At 37.9% G+C, this 18,766-nt stretch overlaps 1 protein-coding gene across 2 annotated transcripts in view; it reads left to right on the top strand.

Annotated features, from left to right (window-relative positions):
- Positions 1 to 4,328, top strand: part of opn5 (opsin 5) — a 46,684-nt gene extending 42,356 nt beyond the window's left edge. For both annotated transcript variants that reach the window (XM_055232326.1, XM_055232327.1), the window contains exon 7: positions 2,167 to 4,328. In XM_055232326.1, the coding sequence (XP_055088301.1) occupies positions 2,167 to 2,233 (67 nt within the window). In that variant the 3' untranslated portion in view covers positions 2,234 to 4,328. The remainder of the gene's footprint in view (positions 1 to 2,166) is intronic.
- Positions 4,329 to 18,766: the final 14,438 nt, after the last annotated feature.

The following is an 18,766-nucleotide window of genomic DNA, read 5'->3' as shown; positions in this document are numbered from 1 at the left end:
CTTGGAGGTCCACACTTAATTTTAAACCCATTTCTTGTGAAATCATAACCGTCCCGGCATTGTTAACACAATCCTCAGATAGTCTAGAATAGGGCAGCGGGCTAGACTTGTATGAATAGCTATGCCACTTCTGTGCTTTCCATCTGTGGGTATATTAAAAGTTTAAAGTCAGTTACAAATTCCATCTTAATTTACATAAATCTCGAGGATTTTTTTTTTTTTTTTTTTTTTTGTCAGACTGAAAGAGTCCACCAACGTATCAAATCCAATCCAACTTTATTTCTAATGCACTTTAAAAACAACAGAGTTGACCAGAGTGCAGTACACAACAGACATTTTAAAAACACAGATAGATGACAGACATAAAAATAAATAACTACAAACTGTACACTATAAAAGTCAACATATCAATGAAAAGCTAAAGAGAAAAGGTGAGTTTTAAGAGCTGATTTAAAAGTAGAAAGTGACTTAGCCTGTCTAAGGTGGAGGGGCAAGGCGTTCCACAGTTTGGGACCAGCCACAGAGAAGGCACGGCCCCCTCGAACTTTCCTCCTCATTTTGGGGACCACTAACAGTGAATGATCTGCAGACCTGAGTGAGCGAGCAGGAGCATAGGGTTGAAGCAGGTCAGACAGATATTGTGGAGCGAGGCCGTGGAGGCATTTAAAGACAAACAAAAGGATTTTAAAGTCAATTTGATAAGAGACAGGGAGCCAATGTAGGGACATCAAGACAGGTGTAATATGTTCCTGTTTTTTTGTACCAGTTAAAAGGAGAGCAGCTGCGTTTTGAACAAGTTGAAGCCGTGCAAGAGAAGTTTGGTTCAGACCAATATAAAGAGCATTACAATAATCCAAACGACTAGTGATAAAAGCATGAATTGAAATCTCAAAATGATGCTGTGAAAGGACAGGTTTGACTTTCGCGAGTTGACAAATTTGAAATAAGATAGTTTTGACAACAGCGCTAATCTGGACATCAAGTTTAAAATCTTAAGTTTAAATATCATCAGATTTTAATCAATTAATGGCTTTCAACTTCCTTTTTATAGACAACAACATTTTAGGAACACTTCACCATGCAAAAGATACTAATTTTTGATGTAGTTATCTTAAAAGTATGGCTATGTAAGTTTTCTGGTGTTCAACTGTTTAAAGGTGCTGCATTTGAGTTCGACTGTTTGCAGTGGTCCAGAGTTATTCCTCACTTACCTTAAGTTACCTTATGCATTCTGAGAACCCTAATTATTCACTGTGATGATAAGTCTATAAGTGTTTTTCACAGCTCAGAGACAAGTGCAGAGTTTTGCCGGACAATAAAATGCCTTCTAATTAGCTGCAGACAGCGCACAATTGGTTTATTTTTTTACCTCAAGAGCTGCTTATACAATATATATGTGCTGCGGCGTGACAAATTTTCCTTAAATGCATGGGAAAAAGTAATTTATTGCGTCTGTCTCCATGGAGATAAGCAGGTGACACCACCAGGCCAAGTGACGGGCCATTATGTACTGAGAGTGGTGAGAATGAGTGGCAGTATTGACAGGCATGAGTCCTTATTAGCGGCTAACAGCAGGACTTCTGATTGGGCACTGACACACTACTGTCACTGTATCGGTCCTGAAAAGGCTTTTTTATTGAAGTTATAGATTCAATAGATTTATTTCACTCATGTCCTACAAAGGGAGTATAATTGCTGTCATTCAAAGCATACCTAGAGAGTCGTGCTACACAGTGTACACTCACTACCTTCTTTTCATCCCCTAAATAACAATACCAAAATAATGAAATAAATAATAAAATGTCATACCAAAAAAAAAAAAAAAAAAAAAAAAAATGCACTTAATGCCTGAATTTAGACCATTTAATCTAATAATCTATCTCAGTGTTTCCCAAACTGTGGCACATGTACAATGATGATGCATGAGGCCCTCTGCAATTTGTGTATTGATTTTATTTAGAGAAATGTATACTGTTTTTGTTAGACCTGTGTTTAGTCAAATTTTAGACCATGTTTAGTTCTAATTTAGTCTTGGTAAAGTTTAGATCTACCAGTACTTGTGAGAATTTTGACAAACACATATAGGTTACCAAGCAAAGAGCAATGACTTTTTGGGACTTTTTCTGCGTCTCCTGTCTCCTAATCCCTATGTTTTTTCTTGTACAGATTTTACAGCATTGCGGGTTCACTAAAGAACGCCCCCCCAGCCAAAGACTCTCTTGTGGAGATGTGAAGACGTGAAGACTGACTCTCTCCTGCAGCCTGTGGACCTGGCTTGCTTTGCCTTGCCTCCGTGCCCCCTCTGCCCCTTCACATGCTGCTTACATATGAAGCCTCACCCTGGGGTCCTGCACCATCTGCCTTCCTGCTCACCACCACTACACAGACTCTAGTGTACCAGCCACCTTGTGATTTGTGAGCTTTCTAGATGTTTCTCAGCACACTGCCGTACAAGAAAGACTCTGACCATACTCAGGCTGAAAATGCGAAATTATTTTTCTATTTTTTATTGAATTTGTAAGTAAAGACAGAGATTCCTTCTACAAAGGGTTTCAGGAGTATTTTAGTTGCATGTGCAGGTCGCCATGTTGTGTTTTCTGTGGCTGAGGATATAAGCGTCACTGATCTGAACACATGTTTACAATAACAAACGCATAAAGCTGCCCTCCACCTCAGGTTTAAACTAAACTCTTTAAAATAAAGTAACCTATTCCAATGGGGAGATGTATCCACCTCTTCTTATTAAAATGAAGATGGCATAAGCCAAACCTGGCTATAACATGAAAACTGATTTGTATGGCCCACAATCTGAATCAGACTTGTGTTGATATGTTTGTGGTCTGTCAGTCAGTGGAGCTCTGAGTAAACATTCCACATGAAGCCCTCTTTGTTCTCAGTGTTTGAACATGTCCAAAGCACCTGCTTGACCTTGCACTCCTGCTACAGCAGCGCCCCCTGTGGTCCAAGTGTGTCTTGTAGACATGTGCACTCACAAATGAATGTGTTTCATTCATGTATTTGTAAGGAACACTTAAGTCACATGACATAGAGGACCAATCAGAACAAAGCATGAGACACTTCACATGTGTGACCTGTACTGACTGGCAAGAGAATCACTTTATTTCCACTTTCTTGAACACTTTCACTCAATATGCAAACCCTGATTGTTTTTTTCATATAATGATCCACATGATTATAATGTCTCGTCTATGTAATTCAGCCCTTGGTCATCCATCCTTGTTTAACAGCAGTTAACTCTCAGAGAGTTGTTTCCAAACAAAGTGAAACCCCAGGCTGTATCACAGGTGTCCAGTGCATCATACAGATGCTTATGTTCACTGAGGATTCTGCTGAAGGTCATGTTGTTGTTTAGTTATGGTTTTATTTCTAATCTCTAGATTCTCTAATGAGTTATTCCATCTATTTTTACACTGGAAAGCAAACTCGGACCAAGCAAGACCAGACTAATTCTATTTGAGAGGAAAAGAAAAGGTCTAGAAAAGCAAGAGCATAGTTTGAAATTATAAGTATTTTGAACAAAAACATAAAAAGTGTGTTTATGATGTATTTATAAATGGTACCAAGGTCATACACACACATACAGCTAATTGTACGCTTTTGCAGTATGGGATTGCAGTATCGTCATGTGCTAACCCTAAATTGACAGTACTATTAAACATCTATATATGCCATTTTAAATTGCACTATTTGTACTTTGTGAAGATGAACTCATTAAATTGTGCAATAACTGATGTAATACTTGTATTGTGTGATGTATTTATATTATAATAGTCACCTCTGCTGTCCCACAATGGCAGTTTTTTGTTTGGTTTTTTTTAATGTTATGTTTCCTCAAATTGAATTAGTGTTATTTCATTCCTTTGTCATAATGGGTCTGATCAAATATGTTTTCATTTGAATATCCATGCACTCAACCACAATTATCATCTTTCTGTGACAATCACAAAGTGTGAGTTACACTGCACATGTATGTGTATCATGTTAATGCATTTGGGTCGTTTGACTCCATTGCTCTCACTGATGATTGTGGAGGAGATGTGGATGAGCTGGTCTTATGTGGACATACTGACTCAGGACTTCAGTCGGTCGTTCAGTGAAATCTGGAGGATATTTGCACACACATGTAATGTAGTCTATATTGATCCTTTTTTATCCATTGGTTCAGAATGTATTTTTGTGCTTTGTATACCACTGGTTTGTACCTCATGTGTAACCACTGTTATTTCTGTGAGCATTTCATATATATGGCTGTTATCATTATAAAGATAAATCAGCACCAATGAATCAAAAATAAACTATTTCACTACATTTCTGCAGTGCCTCTTTTCTTCTGTATTTAAAGTTTTGTGCAGGGGCTCATAGATGTAGAGCAGTACAGCAGTTAGATAAGATACATAAGCAAAACAAGGTAAAGTCCAGAGACAAATATCATCGTATTACACACAGTACATGTTCTTAAGATATTCAGATTTTCCCAGAAGCCTTCCCTTGCGGACGCAGATTACAGATTATCATGAATAATTACCCTGCAATTTGATGTCACATAAGGGCCACTGTTACATACAAGGGCAGCTTTGTAGCCATTTACCTCTGGTTTTACATCATCGTACATCACACCTCTATGTAATACTCACAGGCAGAGGTACCAATTTGATTCTGTGTGGTTTAGTCACAAGGAATCAAGATATTCCATTCAATTATACATTCTATACACAGCTATGTCACAAGACCTTTTCAGTTACTGATCACAGAAGAATGTCTGCCAGTTTGCAGAGGGATGGAAATAGGCAGGTACATTTTGAAATAGTGCCTGTGTCAAATATTTAATAACTATCCCATTCACATGAAATGTGTACAGGCTTGTCATAGCCTCTCAAAGCACTGCATTGTAGTGATTATTAATTCACTCCAGACTCAGTGGTGGTGAGGTGCTTTCGCCCCATCTCATGCTGCCACATATTATAGTTTTATGTCAGTTTTAAGTGTAAGTTTGTGATGGAAAGTTGCCAAAAAGTATAAAGAGGAATTCCATTTTTTTTTTTTTTTTGTTTTTTGTTTCTCTATGGAAAAAACAGGAGAGGCAGCAAGACAAGTAACAGGTCAGATCTGTGAAGAGGTGTCCCTGATCAGTGTAAGAATGCATGTTTGTCATCACATTCTTGTTAGTGACAGCATACTACTGTTTTGAAATCTCTGCACAAACTGTTTGTTCCCTTTCCTGTGTATTCATTACTGAACTTTTTCAAAAGAGTACGCACTTTTGTATTTCTTGCACTTGGTTTCTTCAATGTAGCTCATCTGTGACTTACCACAGCAGGAGGTTCAATCCGCTTACCCAAGAGTGCGCCTCACCTTGCACTGCCCGGAGCTAAATACCAGGATGTGGTCTAGTTTAATGTGAGTGTGAAATGAGCTATCTCAAAAGTTGCAGTTGCGTACTTTTGATTCCAACCCTGAGGCTCCATAAGTCTGAATCATCACTGAAGGAGTCCAAATTTAGAGAAAGAAAACATAAGTCCTATCTCTGTGTCACTTCAAAAACGTTTGGCATCATTTTCACAGGATAGATGTTACGTGTGAAATGGGTTAAAGAGTGGGGAACAATGACAAAAGTGGCAGAGTCGTGTGTGGTAAATCCAGACTGAAATCCTCTGTATGGGATTTACAGTTCCGTTGCTACTCACTCTGCCGTCTCTTGGACAAGTTAAGATAAGGCTAGTAGGTATGACAAATTACTTTTTTAAAATTACTTCTGCTAACCCAAAACATGTTCCTAACCATAGCCATTTTCCTCACCTTAACATAAACTTAACAAACTGTCATTTTAACCATTTCTCCAACCATAACCCACTTCCTAACAGTTTCTAAACCAATCACCAATCATAGCAGACGATCTCTCCCAACCCAACATTCTGCATTAACCTTTCAAAAACCAGCTGTTTCTGATTGCAGCCTCGTCTCCACAGTCACCCGTGCTGTACTGGGGTGATGCATTTCGCCCATGCTACACCAACGTCCATCATCCATCAAGTGACCTCCAGCAATGGTTCATCCATCTGCAGTTTGCATTTGTCACTGTCAATATTTATTTGTGGCTCACGAACCAGTGCTCTGACTGAGGAGCAGCTGGTGCCACAAATGTTGTCCGCAGCAAGAACAGACCCCAGTCCAAACACCAGATTAGAGGAGGTCAGGAAGGGATTTGCTAAGACAAATTTCAGCCACGTTTTAAATAATATATAAGTGGAGTTTATAGATTTCCCGAAGGTATTAGTCTGCAATGTTGAGATCCAAAGAGAATACTGCATTCATAGCATAACAAAATGAGAAGGATTGATTGGAAACTAAAAGTGGATTGATTTTAAGAAATGTCAGAATGGGTAGATGGAGTAGAGTTGAAAGATAAGGGGTGGGTGTGAGGCTAGAATCACAAGTCTTGGGGTGACTCAGGGACTATCTGGTTGGTCTTAATGATGCAGGTTTTTGAGAACACTGCTGTTGAACACTGCCTCCTCAGACAACTGGGACAGAATAGATAGAGGTTTGGGATTTAAAGTCTAGACAATGCCAACATGTGAGTGCAATTGAAAAAGAAAATACATACATAATGGGTAATCATTTTAAAAGTGATATTTCAATACATTTTTCAGTCCTGTTGCAATTCTGTGATACGATGATCGAACCTCATTCAATGCATAGTAAAAGAATATTGAAAATCTGTCAACTGGACTAAAGTTTTAGAGTGAAGATGTTTTGCCGCTCGTCCAAAACCGCTTCTTTCTCATACCTGGGCGACTGAGGGATTAAACAGCTCATTCAAGACATTTACAGGGACAATTTTAATCACATTACAGTCTAAAACTTTGGCCTGTTGACAGAATTTAATTTGTCTTTTGCTATGGATCACAACTGGACGACTGAGGGATTACACAGACATTTTATTGCCATGAAATAATAATGCAACTGCCTTACAACCACAGAAGGGCAGTGTGCAAGATACATCACAATAGCTGAGTTTCAAGTGATATCACAGCGTTCTATAGGCCTATAATTTTTAATACAGATGGGGGCAATCACTGATAGAAATGATCAGTTGAATATTTCATGTCAAACTACAATATAATCTATAGGAAAACTGCCTCTTGTCCCCCATGTGAGGCTAAGACATCATCATATTCTAGGATCTGAAAACCACCGATCAAATCAATTTGAATAGCACACATTAGCAAACTCCAAGAACTGCAATTACTACGCTAACATAATGTCCTTTGTAAACAACTCATTATCCTATCTTAAAAGCCTGTAAATCCTGTAGTGGTTTATCTTGTACGATCATCTTATTAAACACACAGTATTCTTGGGTTAGATTAGCATCACAGTTCACACTTCACTCAATTGTTAATGCTCCTGGTCAGGTTTAAAATGATAGACTTCACACATAGTATCTGATGATTGTTATCGGGGTAAAAATGTCTATATCCCTCAGCCTTATACATAATATACAGAAGAGTAAGTATTTCTTGAAGCAACAGCTCTACAGTCAGAGCTCCAGGAGTCTTATAAAGAGAGGATTTGAAATGCTCTGTTTTTCTTTGTGTTTAACCCAATTTATCTAATGTATCAGCAAATATGCAGTGGTGGAAGGTAACAAAGTACAGGTAGTAAAGTACTGTACTTAAGTATACTTTTTAAGTATCTGTACTTTGCTTTACATTTTACATTTTCCAGTAGATGCTTTTTACTTACTTTGAGGGGTTAATTTTACCATGTTTGTGGTAACATCCTGACTAAAGTTTTGGAGTTCGAAAGCTTTGGCTTTAGAATTTTTCATGTGATACTTTTACCTCTGTACTTTTATTTGAGTAACAAAATTGAGTACTTCATCCACCACTGCAAATATGTTAGAGAATATGTAAGAGAATTTCTTCAGCATTTCAAAACTCTAACCCATTTGTCAGATATGAAAGAGCAGTACAATACTGGAGTCATACTTACATGCCACATTTTTTTTAATCTTTAATACAAATTCTGTCATATGATAAATAATCTTAATGGTTGAAAACTATAATGGTTGAAATATTCATCCATCCATCAATTTTTTTTTCCACATTTCCAGGGCTGGGTTGCAGGGGTTCAGTCTAAGCAGGGACTCCCCTCACCCCAGACACGTCCTCCAGCTCCTCTGGTGGGACCCCAAGGTCTTCCCAGGCCAGCTGAGAGACACAGTCCCTCCAGCGAGTTCTGAGTCTTCCCCGAAGCCTCTTCCCAGTGGGACATGCCCGAAACACCTCCCTCCCACCTCCTTTACGTATCTCAGGGTCTTGTTGAAATATTCATTAGAATTTAATGTATACAGAGATGTAAAATTAATAGGCAATTCAGAAGACCACAGAGCTGAGTGAAACAAAATGGGGATCAATGTGACCTTGAACCTTGAACTTTGTCTCCTTTAAATTTTATTCTCTTCATTAAAACTGCATTCATTGTTTTAACTGTGCAACTTGCAGTTTTTCTTTCTTTTTTTCTGAATGAATTGATTTCATGATCTTTATTTTGCATCTTATGACCACTAATGCCAGAGGGTGATGACTCCCAAAACAAACCAGTCCTTAGAGAGTCATATAATTACACATTTGGATTTCATTTCCATGGTATTTAACAAATCATGTGGTTTTCCCTTTAGCAGAATTTGAACAAGTCCATCAATGGGAACATCACCAAAAATTCCCATGTGATGCTGGAAGATGGTCAACTCAGGCTCTGTTCACAAGTTGGAGGTCAGCATTCCATTTTCAGCTGTGAAATTTAATGAAAGTTTTTATTTTATTTTATTTTTATGTTTTTTGAGAATTTTTTTGAGAAATTTTGATTTGATAATTCCCACAAGTTTTTTTTTTTTTTCCTGGAATATCCTACGGTACCTAATCTACTTTGCATTTTTCTATTACGTGTGTTTTCATTGCACTTATACCTTGAAAATCATGCAGTCTTACAGTTAACCGGGTCACCACTCCATAGATCTGACCTTTTAACTGGCATAACTTGCTTGTCTTTATGGAGATAGACAAATGCCATACTGTGGGAAAATCCAGGCAAACCAACAGCGTCTACATGGAGATGGGTTTCATTCATGATGGATGTAGCAGAAGCAGCAGCCTCTCTCCTGTTTAGACCAACAGTGATTCATTTAGACAAGACTCTTCACCTCCACCATCAGTTTGAATCAATTTGTTCTAACTTCCCTATGGACACCTCTGCTCCAGTCATACTCTCATCACCCCTCCTCATGTTTGGTTCTTTGCCCCTGCTCTGAGAAGTACCCTTTTTTAATCTTAAAGGTGTTATATTATGCAAAAATCGACTCTTGTGAGCTTTAAGCCTTATTACAATATTGTTACCTTTTGTTTCGTTCACACACATTTGAGTAATCCAGCATTATTAATCTGTCTACAAACAAAAAACTTAAAAACTGAAAATGTAACAGCTCCTTTTACCTTTTGTTTAGTAGACAATAGCAGTTCCAGGGCTGAAATCATCCAAATGCACTTCCTGTATTACCACATGATGACATCACAAAGTGTTTTCAGTTTGAGACAAGAACTCAGTCTAAATATGCAGGATTTGTGTGTTAAACATGTGTGAATAAAACAAAACACTATTAAAAATATGTTTTTGATGCGCAAACAACATTATTACATGAAACAGAAAACAGAAAACAGCATCGTATGAGCCCTTTAAAGCTGCACTATGTAACTTTTCTGGATTTTCTGGATTAGTGTTCGCCACCTGCTTGTACCCATTGCATTGCTTTGCCTGGAAAGTTACACTGAATTTAATGAAATCTCCATGGAGACATACAAGTGATATCACGAGGTTAAGTTAAAGGTCAGACCTATGCTCGTGTTTTTAAGGTATAAAAACACCTGCTAATGAATAAATGCAAGAAAGTCATCACAGCTTTGTATCTCCAGGAAGCCAAGCATGTGGTAGACCCCCCACCTGAAGTTACACAATGCACCTTTAACATATTTTATAGCCCTGTCGCATGAATATGAAAGAAATTAAGGTCTAACTTTGTATTGTACAGAACACATGATACAGAAAGCATTGATCAGATGGGGCGTGTGCAAGTGGGTCCAGATACGATAAGGAGACATTGATCGACACAAAGTATTATTATAGATATTGAAGTCATTTATACAGACCAGACAATAACTGGTGAACAAAAGACTGAGACAGATTGGCAATGTTCTCCAAGTCATATTTTACAGATCTATGGAAACTAAGTCCATCTATCTAGCAAAAATAAGACAGAACGTTATGGTAAACAGCTGTGCTTTTTCTCAAATAACTCCTCTGATTTGTGACTGTAGCATATGAACTAGTCTGCACAGTTGCAATAATGATCTTTTATTGCCCTCTGTTGGTTTTCTTGGGGAACAGCATTCTCTTTTGGCTTTTATAACCCAGGTGATGAGCTGCATAACAAGTGCTGTTATGTCATGTGTTTTTGTAATCCTTTGTTGTCCCATTGGGGTATGGATTAAAGTTTATTGGTCTAATCATTGTGCCTTTTCCCCAAAGCAGAAGAGGACAACAGCAGTAGCCATGCAATACTTGGTCGTACTTATGTGACTTTAGCATATATTTTGAAGTAATTTTTAGTATAGAAACACACTGGAAGAAAGCACAGGCCAATCACTTCCAAATTAAAAAAGATAAATATACATTTTATAGACATGAAAACACATTTTTAAATCCGTCTTATTTATATGTTAGGGAAGTACGTTAAGTAGTCAGTAAAGCCGCCCACGCAGCTATCATTTGTAAATATATGTAACCAAAATCTTCTTCCTGAATACAGTCACACTTTTATCAATATTTTCCAGTGTTTGATCCTTTTTTAGGTTTATATGAAAAAAAAATCAGAATAACTTTTGCCATTTTCAGTAAACAGAATTCACGAACTAGGATGTTGTTTTGGAGATGAGGTGCAACATAAAACCATGACTAATAATAGTGAATAATATAGCTGCAAGCGGCAATAACTGGCCCTCGCCTGTGCCTACCCCACAAGGGGAGGGGCACCCATAATTTCCATCTTTATTGTACATCTACTGCTGCACAAATAGGGGCATTTTTACAAACTCCATATTTCTAATGATGTCTGACAAAAATTTATTGAGAACTTGAGATATTTTTTTGATCAAATTTGAGCCTATTCAGGTGAACGTCCTGGGTCCCAGGGCCTGGGAGGAGTTCATAAAAGTACGTTTACAAAAACTGCTGAATCATGTTTATCCAGTTTTAATCTAATATGGCTGATATGTGGTTAAGCAAAGGCATTGTCATAATAATACTTTTTACTTGACTTGTCATTACTTAGGCACACTTCAGTACCAAATTTCATGATTCTAAGCTCAAACGTAAGTTTGAATTTTGGGCAAATTACTGGGTGAAAACAGACACTTTTTTTTGGCTGTTTAAAGATGTTCCATTTTTGCATTGACTTCGAGACATGGAGCTACATGGATTTGATTCGTGCCACATGGGTGCTCTGCGTGCGCACTTGGTGCTTTGCACGACTTTACTACACTAATAGGCCCTTCGCAGCTTGTGGCGTAATAAATAATAATGAATTATGAAATTATGATAATATACATATAAGGGCATGCATTAAATATAAGCTACATTTCCTGACTCCATTGTGCTGTATATGAGTGGACAGAGTGATAACCTCAGTACCTCAGAACTACTTTGAATGCAGATAGAACTTTATAATTCCGAGGGAACAATATTCAAGTGTTTTGGAGGAAAGACACCAACAACAAAGGTAACCCAATTGCAAGGTTGGTGAGGTGCCACTAGGGGGAGCACTTGTCTCGTGTGTCTGTTCTGTGCCACATCAGCGCCACACTCCTGACCAGCAGCACGTTGAACTGGATTAGATCTGTGACTATAGCTTCTTCACTGTTCATATAACTTCCACCTGCTCCATGTGAGCACACTCCAGTCTCTTATCTCTGCTGCTGTCACATTTCCTATTTGATGTGATTACCAGTGAATAGTGGAGAGAGCACATCCAGGAGGTCTTCAGTCCGGACCTACAGGAGCAGCTGGAGGTGCAGGCAGATAGCAACAGATAACATCCATAGTGTTCATGAATATTTCATAAAGAAGAGAGCGGCAAGAGGAGGAGAGAAGGGAGGAGGGAGGGAGATAGGTGGAAGAATTTAGGCCACAACTGTACATGACTGCGAAACAAATACCGTTCTTGTCGTATGAACGCTTAAAACCGAGCTGTATTTCATTGACAGTAGATTTAGTGAGCCAAATGCAAGTGACATAAAATCCACCGCTGGTATAAGTAAACTAGCATACGGCCCCACTTATTTCAAGAGACTCCAAAGGGTGAAAATCTATTACTTGCAGATTAGTTTAGTATAGTTTATTATCAAATTTTATAGATCAAAATTTGGCATCTTACATAAAATCCCCCCAGAAGTGCTCAGTTGTTATTTGAAATCTGAACTGAAGGAAACATTCAGTCTTCACATGTTTGAGCCTGGGAAAAAAAAAAAAAAAAAAAAAAAAGACAAAGATACGTGAGTCCATGAACATTTGTAACTGGTATTTGATGTTTTCTTTGCAGTAGTGACAAAAAAAAATCATGCAAACTTGACTTCAAATTCCAATTAAAGGATTAAAATAAAAAAAAAATACAGTGCAACAGACCTTGCAAATTAACACACAATTACAATTAAGTTCCATAGACTGAAGAAGAGTTTCCATCCATTTCCAATCAGACAAAGGATGGATATAAAACTTTACATTGATTTTATTTCATTTGTGAGTTTGAATACGAGGCATGTACAGTTTTACAGTTAACAGTCCGCTATAAATCATGCATTTACTGTACATTAGGAGCATGTGTGTTATAAGTACAGCCCATTCTTTTGGCTTCTCGGTTGTTCTTTTTGGCTCCGTCCGACCTCAACTTGCTGACCACGCACCAGTACCTCCCCTCCCTGTTTCTCTCTCTCCTCATAATCACTCTACACTTTTACACATGGAAGCGGCCCAGTGCGTTCTTTGTGTCCAGGAAAGGGCCCGAGCATTTAGCTAATTTGTTAGAAGACAGTTTGATGGATGTAATTTGTTGCCGGAGGAAGCAGCTATCAATGCTTTTGTTTTGCTTATTTTTATATGTCAACTCCATCTCTTAGTTAATTACAGTAAGAGAGACATAATGGATATAGCCGTCACTGCAGGGCTACTCTTGCTGATCATTGTTGAATTATTTGTGTTTACCCAGTCCACTGTGTGACTATGTTGTCTAAAACATTGTTGTCAATCTGTCCACAGCACGTAAACTTAAGCGCATACGTGGCCTTCCAAGTACCACCGAGATCCTTTGTCTAAACGGAGCGGCACGAGTGTTTGTGAACAAAATTATGCTTATATTTTTATCATTAATGCACTGTATACTTATACTGTATGCTTGTGACGAACAGGGTGTGATGGAAACTACAATCCTGTGTCACTGAAATGTATAACTAACCTGAAAAGTAACTGAACTGAGAAACAGGAAACAAGGGCGCAGGTGAAAGGTCAAAAGCTGTGTAACCTGAACTGAAAGATAAGAAAAGAAAGATAAGTCTGTGTGGGAAGGAAATAGAGTGTTGTTCTCCTGATAAGCATGATGGGAAAACTGCTGAGTTGTGTCAATGTCCAAATAAAAGGCTGCTGTGAGAAAGAAAGAGTGGAGAAGGCATTTGGAGACAGGACTGCGAAGTTCTTTGTCCGTGCTCTCTCTCCTCTGATCAGAGTAGAAGAAAAGTCTAACACTTGTCCTGAGTCTTTTTGGTAAACAGCGCGTCGAGGACAGAGTTTTCTTGACAGTGTTTGTCCACTGATCCGAAGGTTGGTGGTTCAAATCCCGCTCTCGACAAACAACACTGGTTGATCGGTGAGATCCACTGACCCGTAGGTTAGCGGTGCGATTCAAGCTCCCACAGATGAATGCTGTCGTTGGGTCTTTTGGCAAGACATTTAACCCATTCCATCTTGAGTCTGCGTGGATTGTGTGAGTGGTTCCTTGATGTGCCTTGAAGGTAAAAAATAATTAGATAAATATGACCATTTAACCTGGGCCAGAGCTACACAATTCTTATTCTAGTTCAAAACAATGATAAAAGCACCATATTACACTATTTTCTGTTCTATGTTATGTTGTTGTTTCCTCATCACATCACATGTTTTGTTTCATTCACGCATGTTCAACACACACACCCTGAGTTCTTCTCTCAAGCAGAAAACACTCTGTTCCATCTTGTGATGTCATGTGGTAATACATTAGGTACTCCACTGTGTTTTTAAACTCAATACACCTTCATTAGAATAATTTGGCTGATTTCGTCCCAGGAATTGCCAATCTCTACTGAACTAAACATAAAAGGTAGCTGTTAACTTGAAAACTACCACTTCATGACATCACAAAGTGGAACTGAGTATTTAGAGCTTTGGAGATGTAGACAAACTAATAATAAAGGGTCACTCTAACATGTGTGATTGAAACAAAACACAACTTCAGATATGTCTTTGATGAGGTTATACATTCTAACATGGCTTAAAGCTCAAAAGAGTCAATTTTGGGGAGGGGGGCAGGAGAAGGGGAGCCACCATGAATAATCCATAAGAGACTCACCACAGGATTAAGACAAGGTGGGATCCAAAAATATCCTCCTGCATTTGGCACAACAAAGCTGCTGTGAAGCGCCGAGCAGAGCGGAGCAGCCAGTCCCCTGCAGGCCCATCACAACAGGAAGTGACAGACTCTCATGGAATTGATTAAGGATTTCTGCAGTGTTACTGTGTGGGTGCAGCTGTGTTATTTTTAGTTTTAGACACATTTGCGGTGTTAAGAAGATATGCAAGTCCATTTTGTACTAGTAACATCCTACCCCAGACAATATTTGACTAAAAAGGTTGCTTACTATAGGGTTGTAAGAAAAAAGTATTGAAAAGCAGATGCTAATTGATAATTGAAACTAGATACTATTTGAGCAAGTATCAATACTGCAAAAAAAAAAAAAACCCAAAAAAAAACCAACAACACATTAATGGGACATATTTTAAGCTTTCCTGAACAGTTTAAGTATGATTTTGAGCTTTTGTGCTTCATTAGAACTAGAAAAATACCTCATGCAAAGATATTGTGGTATTGAGTGAATATCTTAGTATTGAAATCAACTTTGAAATTTTAATATCATGTCTGGAAATGTGCTCAAATATGTAGAAAAATATATAAAAGTGCATTATGCAACTTAGGGAGGGGTGCATCATATTTTCCTCAGTTGAAATAGTAATGTTTCACCATGGCAATAAACTAATCTATCATGTATTTATTATATATTTATTTAATTACAGTTTTTCTCTTGCTCAAAATGACATAAAAAACATGAATTCTTGCTGTTAGCACTTCACCTCTCCATAGATCTAACCTGTTACTATCCATGGTGATCTGACTTGCAGATCTACAAGAAAAGAACATTCCAGGCAAAATATCAACATCGCCATGGTGACGAACCCTCCACCAGAAAAGCTACATAGTGCAGCTTTGACACTATGAGCAATGCATTTAATTTGTTTACATCACATGCACTTACACTACTACTACTACTACTACTACTACTACTACTACTACTACTACTACTACTACTACTACTACTACTACTACTACTACTACTACTACTACTACTACTACTACTACTACTACTACTACTACTACTACTACTACTACTACTACTACTACTACTACTACTACTACTACTACTACTACTACTACTACTACTACTATGCATGTCTTTGGTTTACATGTACCTTTCTATGATTGGTCAATGGTCATGACATTCACTGATACTACTACTATTACTACTACTGCAACTACTTCTACTACTACTACTAGTTGTAGTTTATGAACCTCCTCTCAAGTTCGTGTTCATTTGGGTTTAGGGTTAAGTTTGCACATGTTAGAAAAAAACACCGCCAGTCCAATAGTTTTGTATCCCTCTGTATTTACTCTCAAATGCAGTACATCATCATTCACCTGTCCACACACACACACACACTCACTCACACAGTCCAACACATGGTAACATTGTCTCTTCACAGTTTAGCTCCAGTTTTCTGTCCACCACGTTCACTGCAATGTTACAGCTCTCTATCTTAGACACACGGCACAACGACACTTCTGCAAGGCAACGCCACAGAGTACATGGGAGCACAGACTAGAACAACACTTTCAAATGGGATACCACTCAGCATACAACTCAGTATTAAGGGAAAAAAACAAACAAAAACAAATTCTTATAAGATAAATCTGAGAAAAATAACGCTGGCATCACCAAGACACAGTACCTCAAACAGCCTGGCCTCAAATCGGACACGAGGCTCTCACTTTGGATTGTTGGATTGTTGTGGGATTAAATACGGATTCACTTCCTCCCGCTCTCTTTTGGACATAAAACATATATGGTTTGATAGTTACTTTTATTTTCTTGTAACCACAGACTGTATAAAGAAATGGACTAAGGGAGTGTGACGTTGCCATAGCGTTTGACTCCAGCCTGAAGCGCATTGAGACTAGCAGTTATAGCGGAGAATTTGAAGCAGAATTACATATTTGGAATTCTGACCATGAGTATCATAGCAACCAAGGAGCCAATCCGGAGCGAGGCTGTTGAAGGTAACGCCCTTTCCCACCTGCTATGTTGGTTTAGCAGGGAGCAACGCTGTCAATAAAACCTGTTGCTAACACTAGCGGGGAAAGACGGCACCTAATTGGTTATTAATGTTCATATCTTGATTTATGGGCAAAACAGGCAAATAAAAACACCAGGATCATGTCGTGTGGATAAATACAAACGTTTTAAGACCAAAATGACGAGCCTGACAGCAGCAGTTACGCAGAAAGTGGTGATAGTTTTTCAATAGAAAGTGAATTGGAGCTATGGAGCCGGAAGCGCGCCCATGATCACTTCCTGTTTGGAATGTAGCGAATAGCAGCTATGTCCATTTATATAGACAGTCTATGCTTGTAACGCAGTAGATTTTTCATGCACTATGTAATATGCATTGATTTTTTTTTCTATATACATGTTTTTTCAGTCACAATTTGAATAAAGATGCGTTCATTTATTAGATTCATAATGTCACTTTCGCTCTGGGAAGAGGGAAAACAAGAACGTTAAGGTAATGTCTGTGTACATTTGAAAACTGTAAATATTAATATTGAGTTACTCTCACTAAGTGGTATCCCATTTAAAGACAGTATACAGTATAAGGCTCAGACTTTGGCAAAACAAACTTTTCAGTGTCTTTCAAACAAATAAAATGACATAATATAACAGGAAAAGACGATCATAATTAAAACAATGTAAACAATGCAATGAACCCTTGTGTTTCTCAGGTGAAAGAATACCAAAATATATTGCTAATTGTCTCTCAGGACAATGTTATGAAGCATTATGCAAAAGTGCTGAACTCTTTAAATATCAGATAGAATAGACGTTATAGAGGATGTATGGAGGGAGTTTTGTGGCACTGCTGTCTGACATGTGAGATCAATGATCCCCAATAAACCCGTGATTTGAGGCTGTGGTGCAGTATTTTCAGCAGTGTCCTTTAACTGTGTGAATATGGGGTAATACGTTAGACGGTCATTTTTATTCTAGTATTTTGTGGAGGTACATAGAAATGAGTATGTACCAAAATATACTCATTTTGTTTTGCCTTTGAGGACAGAATAGCACTGGCTGAATAAATATTTCTGGATTAAAGTTATTTTGCTGTAAGGTAAGTTTAAATTCTTCCGTGAGACTTATTTCAGTCAGGGAGTGCAAATTAACACAATAATAATAATTGCAACTTTTTTATTGTGATGTAAGTTTTGCTATGGGGCAACATCAGAGAGATGTGCATGCTTATACACAGCTGCATAAAATAATGAAGTAATGTTCTTTCTAAATATTAGAAGCTAAAACAACTGAAGTACTCAGAAGACCTTAGCATATGTTAGCACACGTTTCACTATGAGGAATATCTACGACCTCTGCAGTGTGCAGCCTTCTTTACCTTTCTGACAATTTGACACTGAATGATCATTTATTACTATTACTATTATACTGGCCCAAATTTCAAAGCATAAATGAGGCATTCACTTATAAATAACTCTTTACCAGGTAGAGTACTGCTTTCATCAATTTTCCCAAATATTGTATACTATTTCCCTATTACCAGTTGCAAGAAAAAGTGCATGTAATTAATATAATTTGTAAAAATGATGGTAATAATAGAACTATAGAATACATGGTTATAATAATTATTCTGTTTTTAGACTGTATTATGTGACGGATCTTGGCCAGGAGTACATAGATTTTTAGTAGGACAAGATTAATTTGCATTTGAGGTTGAGGAGGAGACCCACCCTGCACGGGGCAAAGCTGGACCTTCTTGCTGTGAAGTGAAACAGCCACGTGCCTCTGTAAATCTATAGCACAGAACCAGGATGTAAGGAGAATGTAATCAAACTGATTCAAATGGACCATTCTCACTCAGACTAGTACACAGTTTCCACTTTAGAAAAGTGATTTTATAAACAGACATTGAATCTGTGGTGTGGAAATAAGAGCTAGTACAGGAAACATTCCACTGTTTATTACTGGCCTACAGTGATAGACTTTTT

This window comes from Periophthalmus magnuspinnatus, chromosome 24, assembly GCF_009829125.3.
Source record: "Periophthalmus magnuspinnatus isolate fPerMag1 chromosome 24, fPerMag1.2.pri, whole genome shotgun sequence".
NCBI classification, from domain to species: domain Eukaryota; kingdom Metazoa; phylum Chordata; class Actinopteri; order Gobiiformes; family Gobiidae; genus Periophthalmus; species Periophthalmus magnuspinnatus.
This window is presented reverse-complemented; position numbering and strand designations above follow the sequence as displayed.